General features: G+C 35.4%; 1 protein-coding gene across 3 annotated transcripts; it reads left to right on the top strand.

The window, feature by feature from the left end:
* The first annotated feature begins 1,245 nt into the window (after window positions 1-1,245).
* On the top strand, window positions 1,246-2,943 carry twist1b (twist family bHLH transcription factor 1b). Of its 3 annotated transcripts, none has more exons than XM_081387898.1 (2): window positions 1,246-1,992; window positions 2,379-2,943. In XM_081387898.1, exon 1 carries the CDS (start codon window positions 1,444-1,446, stop codon window positions 1,951-1,953), a length of 510 nt encoding a protein of 169 aa, XP_081244024.1. In that variant the 5' UTR covers window positions 1,246-1,443; the 3' UTR covers window positions 1,954-1,992; window positions 2,379-2,943. The 3 variants fall into 3 exon arrangements, with proteins under 3 accessions (XP_081244024.1, XP_081244025.1, XP_081244026.1); XM_081387899.1 differs by having other exon boundaries at window positions 1,246-1,860; XM_081387900.1 differs by having other exon boundaries at window positions 1,246-1,805.
* The last annotated feature ends 4,398 nt before the right edge of the window (window positions 2,944-7,341 follow it).

Here is a 7,341-nt window from a genome sequence, read left to right on the forward strand (position 1 = left end):
CATGAAGCATCACAGGGTGGAAATGTAAGACAAATTGCTGCCTTACATTTTTAAGTACAATCTCCTTGGATGTTTTATTAATTCCAACTTAAATTGCATTAAACTGACTTTTAAAAAAATTAGTTGAATCTTGTTTAACTTAAAGTTGAAATTTGCAATGAGTTAAAGCAATTTAAAAACATGTTGTATAACTTATTGATCATATCATTTTTTACAGTGAGTATTTGTTTCTACTTTGTCTTGAGATTGTTCTGCCTTAAAATTGGATGATTTGAGATTATTATCAGGTGATCTGTGAAAGTGTAAACTGTAAATGTCACAAAGTTACCTCCCAGATCAGTATGTTTTTCTGAATGATTTCAAGATAATTTTGTGTCTTTGATGATTGAGTCCGCTGCCAATTAAATTCAAACACTTGTAACTCTAGTATTATGACTTTGGAATGAACAAACTACATCAACCAGAATATCACGACCCCTGGTGGAGAACATTTATCAGTTCACTTTATATAAACAAAACTATAAACTTACAAGTCTGTGCAGTGTTACAGTGGATAGTATTTTATGTATGTGTTAAAAATAAACAGATTCTGATCCTTTACACTTAACATGTTTAGGTTTTATGTCTTGGTTTTGGATTTCAAATTGTTCTCCCAAGTGAAAGGCTGTCACAATCAAGACTGATTATGTAATGTATATTTCATGGAAATTTCTACATTGAGTCTGAATTCACTTATTTGAATATATTTTCAGACAAATGTATAATTCATAATTAATTTCTAAACACAAATCAGATACACGTTTGTCTAATGCGTGTTTACTTCGTAAAAAAACACGTTTCTTCAGATAGTGTTATTGAAAATTGTTGACATGATAGGCCTAAGTGTAATGTTTCACTGGACTATGTTATTAAAAAAATAAAACATTCTCAGAAACTAAATGTTGTGGTCGTTGTGAGTTTGGTTCAAATAAAATATTTTCGTGTGATGAAAGACCCAATAACCGAATTAAAGAGTAGGAGGTTATAATTTCACAGGAAATACCGAGTTGATTAAAAAATGTCCTGACTTTGCATTCGTTGTTTTAAAATCGAATCAAAGCACAACGAATCATTTCGGTTAGTTGAGCGTGCAATCGCTATTTTTTTCTGTTCACCAAAGAACTGTCAGACTTGACAAGGAAAATATCTTGAGTTTAAAAGTTCCCCCCACCCTCCTTCTCACGTCTTAAACCTTCTTGGCCAATCATCTCTCTCCTCACAAACACTTCACCAGACTATAAGAACTCCCCAACTTTTTCCCTTTCAACCTAACTCAAAGTTGCTTGGAATCCAGGATACCTAGTTATTTCCTCCAGAATACGAAACATACGCTTGGAATTGTATTTCACCCTCATGAGGGAATAACGTCTCTATCCGCACGCGCTTTCAGCAGACTTGAGCGAGATGCCCGAAGAGCCCGCGCGAGACTCCTCCAGCTCCCCAGTGTCTCTCGCGGACAGTCTCAGCAACAGCGACGGAGAGCCCGACAGGCCACCGAAGAGGAGCGCGAGGAAAAGACGGTCTAGCAGGAAAAACGGGGAGGATTCCGATAGCTCGACCCTTGGGAAAAGGGGGAAAAAGTCAAGCAACAGCAGCAACAGCCCTCAGTCTTTCGAGGAGCTGCAGACACAGCGCGTGATGGCGAACGTGCGTGAGCGACAGAGGACGCAGTCGCTCAACGAAGCGTTTGCGTCTTTGCGCAAAATCATCCCAACTTTACCGTCCGATAAACTGAGCAAAATACAGACGCTGAAACTCGCCGCCAGGTACATCGATTTTCTCTGTCAGGTTCTACAGAGTGACGAGCTGGACTCCAAGATGGCAAGTTGTAGTTATGTTGCTCACGAGCGCTTGAGCTACGCGTTCTCGGTTTGGAGGATGGAGGGCGCTTGGTCCATGTCTGCATCTCACTAGTGCGCAGGGAAACTTTTTTTTTGTTTTTGTTTTCAGATGGTACGCTTTCACAATATCCATCGCCTTTAATGGTGTAGCTTTGTAAACGATTAAACCTTAACTAAATTCTACACGTTTAGGCACACGTTGCAAAGCCAACAACTGTTGCATGTAATCAGATCGGATTTGTTTACTAGCAGTAAGGCTTTATTTTGAGACAAACTGCCTCTCTATTTAGAGATGGTAATAGCGCAAATAAATAATGAAGATTGGGCAAAATGTAGCTCACATCTAAAAAAGTTGCTAACCAGCTATTGCATTGTTTACTATCAGTACGGCCTATTGCAGCACATAATTTCCACAATCGATTCGAATTTTCTCTGAACAAGGGGTTTCTGTAAATAATGTTTTATATTGTCCCGCCTAAATCATGCTGTTATTCGCAGGTGAAAGCCACGAACTTGGAAAACACGAGGACCAATGCGTCAACACAATGCTAGATTTCTACATAATCTTGGGGAAAACGGCAAATGTTCCAACAGAGGTCATGGCTATTATCGAGAGAAGGCCACGGACAGCGATTTGTTGCGCGTGCGCTGCATATGGACTTCCTTGCGAGTGTTATTGACGACGAATGTTGGAAATGTGTGCATATGCATGTCTTTTATTTTTTTAATTTTTAGTTTTTTGAAGATTCAGTTGTGCATAGCTTTCTTTGAGAAAGTGAAATTGCATCACAAGGACTGTTGATGAGAAGACGGGGAATGAAGCCTCTAGTTCGAACCCTGTGCAAAATACAAAGTTTTAGTACAATTCTATTTATTTATTGATGACACACTATTTGAAATGAAGGCAAATGTATCCTGTGTCGAAATGCATTCTTATTTTTTTGTTACCTCTGTAAATAAATGTGTATTTCTGCAATAAAAATGAAGAACCTTTAAGAAATATTTCACGTTATAGTATAATAATTCATTCACGTCATTCGTGTGTCCGATTCAGGAAAATTTAGGAAACATTTAGAAAGGGGAAATACAGTAAATACTCATAATTACCATTCCTTTAGTGTTATTATCACGGGTTGACTGACATGAAAAGCAAATCAGAGACAAAATACGTTAAGAAAAAAAAAATCTGATCAAAACAATGAGGTATAGCCTAAATTTGTATCTTTAGTTTAAAAAAAGTGACAATTTTTATCAATACAATATAGATTATATTGTCTCCTTATAAAATGGAGAGAAAATGGTGCATTATCACGTAAGAACACATCATAGATGCTTTTTCTGCGGAGGGGGGGGGGTGGATTCATGGCATGTACCACTAAAATTTAAGTCAAAACGTTTTTTTTTTTTTTTTTTTTTTTACAGTTGCACTAAATATCATCGGTTTCATCAAGCTTGAGCTTCACAAAAACGCACGTGTGTCAGGGTCAAATCCCCAGGGACTGAAATGGATGTATAGCCAGAGGCTGCTCCAAAAATACTGTGTGCAGGAAAAAAAGCAAGCTACTCATTAGTTTTGTCTGTGTTGTGATGTTATTTTCCGGCTTAATTCATTTGTAAAAAAAAAATAAAAAAAAATAAGAGCATTGCAATTTATAAAAAGTACACCAAGTATAATTCAATTCACTGGATGAAATCGAATGATTAATTAAATGCTTAAATTGCTATAACTGCGAAAGGCCTTCGTTACATTTTTCGTTACATATGTAAAAAGTGATCAGTTGACATAACTTAAAAAAAGTTAGGAAACACGTTGCCTTAAAAAATATTAAGTATAGGCTTAACAAACTTCGTGCGTAAATGATAAAAATTAAGTTAGGCTATTTGGAATTGTCAAGTTCACATAACTTTTTTTTTTTTTTTTTTTTTTTTTTTATTACGCATGAAGTTTATTTTCTTGATAATTTTAAGGCAACGGTTTCCCTTTTTCTTTTTACAGTGTATGGCGTTAAATAAAGGTATATGTAGTATACTGTCAGTTGACTTTGGTTTTATATGAAGTCTGGGAAAGTATTTTGGAAACATGGAATATTTGAAATAAAAGCACGTGCACGTTTGAAGGTGTGTAATTGGATTTTGAGGCATGTGTGGAATTCCCAGATGTCTATGAAATTTAAGCTGCCTTCAGCAGGACATGGGAAGGTGGGGTGGATGAAGCTGGCCTGTATGCTTGCTGAGCAACTGTAATGTTAACCTAAATAAAATAAAATAAAAACCTTGAGAGACATACAAACGTATTACATAAAAAAAAAATGTAGCCTATTTAGGAATAATTTTTTAATTAGTTGCCTAACTGGTTCTCATTTTGACATAAACGTCATAAAGTTCCCAGTGAACTTCAGGAGAAAAGTTTTGAGTTCATTTCCACTTGTAAGGCTTTTGGCAGATGGATGTTAGAGGCACACGAATGAAACTTATTTTGAACAGATGTTAGCATTTTAGAGTCACGTGAATTGAGCAGATGTTCAGATGTTGAGGTCCGCCTTTAAATAGACTATACTGAAAAACTTCGAAACAAAGCGTCGGCTTTTCTTGAAGGAATAGACGCGCGTGGAGTGACGCTCGTTGTCCTCGGAGATTCGCGGTCTATACGGTGATTTCAGACTTTTGCTCTAAATCACGGCCCGTGGGATCCAGTGTCGAGAAGAACGCGAGTGGGAGTTTCCCAAATAAAGAAACCCGTGTAGAATCGCTGTTCCAACAGGTACTGTAGCCTATGACGGTGCTGCTTATCCAACATTGTGCATATGTTTAATTTTTGTTTGTTTGGTTGGTTGTTTGTTTGTTTTTACGTTCGGTCGAAACGTGAATGAGTTTGTGGCCTACTTGTCTTGAACGCCAGAAATAAGGATATATCTATAAATGATTCGCTATACTTTACACCCTAAATTATAATTCTGATGTGGTGTCACATATAATTACTTTTATTATGACCCGATAATGATATTTGACGCGTAAAGTTGCTCTGATGTCAGTAGCCTAATCAGCTTTCCTAAACCTGCTTAAATAACAGACCAGTGTTATGCAGTATTATTTTTACTGTTATTTTTAATATTAGCCTAACAAATATGGAATTTCGGGTCTTAGGCTACATATTATAACTTAACATTTTCGTGGGTTGCAGAGTTCTTAAAAGGCTATAATATTAAAAAGGGATTCTTTGTTCCGTGAAAACCAAAATGATCAAAATAAGTATTTTAAAAAAGCGAAACGGACCTTTATGTAGGGTAAAAAAAGAAAGAAAGTGGAGATGGAAGTCAAAGCGAGCACAGCTGGCTCGCTAAAGCAACAGCTCAACAACTGCTGGCAATTCACTTTATGAAGGAAAATCATTTTCCACTAAAACGACAAGCAGATCTTCTGCTCCTGGAAACAGGTGCAACTTGCAGCAATCATTTTAAGCGTGCGAAAACTGATGCTCCATTTAATGTGTACTGGATGAGCTGATATAGGCCTACTTCATCTTTCAATTTTGTAGGGTAAAAAAGACACGGTGTTCATGCATGCGTTGTGATTTAGCGGAAGTGGGCCGTGCAGCAACATGTTTTATCAATTCTTTTTTAGCTAAATTACTAATAAGCCTATAGTACCATTCCCAAACGGTTTTTTCCCCATTGCATTTCTGTATTGCAAACCATTATATATTTTCATGTGCAAGATTTTAAGCTTTTATGTTTTGAGTTGTACATTTATTTAACACGCTAACACCTGTCAGTTAGCACTATTAACGATAACTTTTGAACCTTCCATAGTTTTATTTGTTTTAACTGTTAAAACTGTTAACCGTTTAAACGTGTGGTTTACATTTATCGTAAATATATAAAATAAATAAATAAAAGTACTTTTGAAAAAACATTTGTCATGTGACATGCTGCAATTTCTACATTAAAGGCTTGGGCTCTTTAGACCGAGGGACCTTAGAGTGTAACAATCTGGAGATGGTGCAGGGTTACAGTTATGCTCAGGTCAAGGTTTGTTCCTGGAGTAAGAGTTAGGGTTATATAAAACAGAAAATGTAGGCCTACATCTTAAAATCCCTTAACTTCCGATTTGAGCAAAGTGAATTAAGTCACACAATTAAATTTCAGTATAATAATTGAAGAGCAAACCATCTGGCAATAAATATAATATAAAAGCGGTCAAATTGTATGTTATGTCAAGATCATGTAATAATTCATGTGAAAAAAGTTAAAACAAAAATGTGAACCTTTAGAAACTTATAATATACTTAAGTTTATTTTTATTGATAATACTTATTTTGAATCAAAATGCTGTTTACTTCTGTAAAAAGCAAACCTTACTTTGAATCGATTTTATCATTTACCAAAAATGTGCAATGCACAATTCATGGTAGTTCATATATATTGTATAAAGTTAAGTCAAGTCACCTTTACTTATATAGCGCTTTATACAGATTGTTTTGAAGCAGCTTTACAGTGATAACAGGAAAATGATGCATTTTGGCTGTTGTTCAGCTGAAGTCAGTTCAGTGTTGATTCAGTTCCGTTGTGAAGATCATCAATTATTAAGTTAGTTAATTTAATCTATAATGCAGTTTTGCCAAACTGATGTCATCGTCCAGTTAAGTTCTCATTAAACAGCATCAGAACAGTCAGATCAATAATATTGTTGAATATTAAGTATCCCCATCTAAGCAAGTCTTGACAGTGGCAAGAAACCCAAACTCCATCAGGAAAAAGAATAGAGAAAAAAAATATATTATCAGATGTTTTGAAATCGGATGTTAAGATGTTTTAAGATGTAGGCCTAATATTTATATATGTACATATCGTCACCTTGGAATTATAAGGGTCTATCTGACATTTGTGTCAAAATTGAGTTATTCATATTCTTTTTCTATGTCAACTTATTTACATATGTGATTTTTTTTTAAGTTTTGTACATTTTGGACTTTTTTTAGAAAACAAAATGGATCTCCACAAAGGAGAATGAAATGCAAAAACTTTAAAGCTCAATATATCAAAACTGCTCAGAATGCAGATAGACCGTATAATTCCAAGGTGGCGATATATATATATATATATATATATATATATATATATATATATATATATATAAATTGAATATGCTCACATTTATTGTCACTAATGTTGCTTTGTAATGTTGATTGCATATAGGAGACTAAAACCTACAGGCACATTATGGGTCTTTTCAGCTAAATAGTGCAGTTAAAATCAGTAACCAGGAATGAAAAATGCCTTTAAGAATACTACCACTACCACTGAGAAAACTGTCATCCTTTTGCTTTTTGGGAATGATAAAAACTGACAGTTTGGTTGCCTTTGGCCTAGTGCTGCAAGTGTAGCATTAAGAGTGACAGAGCATCAAAAGTCCCCTTTCAAACGCACTCAACAAAGAGAGCGCTGAACCCCGATGTTTACGC

The sequence above is a fragment of the Scardinius erythrophthalmus genome, assembly GCF_964197995.2.
Source record: "Scardinius erythrophthalmus genome assembly, chromosome: 16".
NCBI lineage: Eukaryota > Metazoa > Chordata > Actinopteri > Cypriniformes > Leuciscidae > Scardinius > Scardinius erythrophthalmus.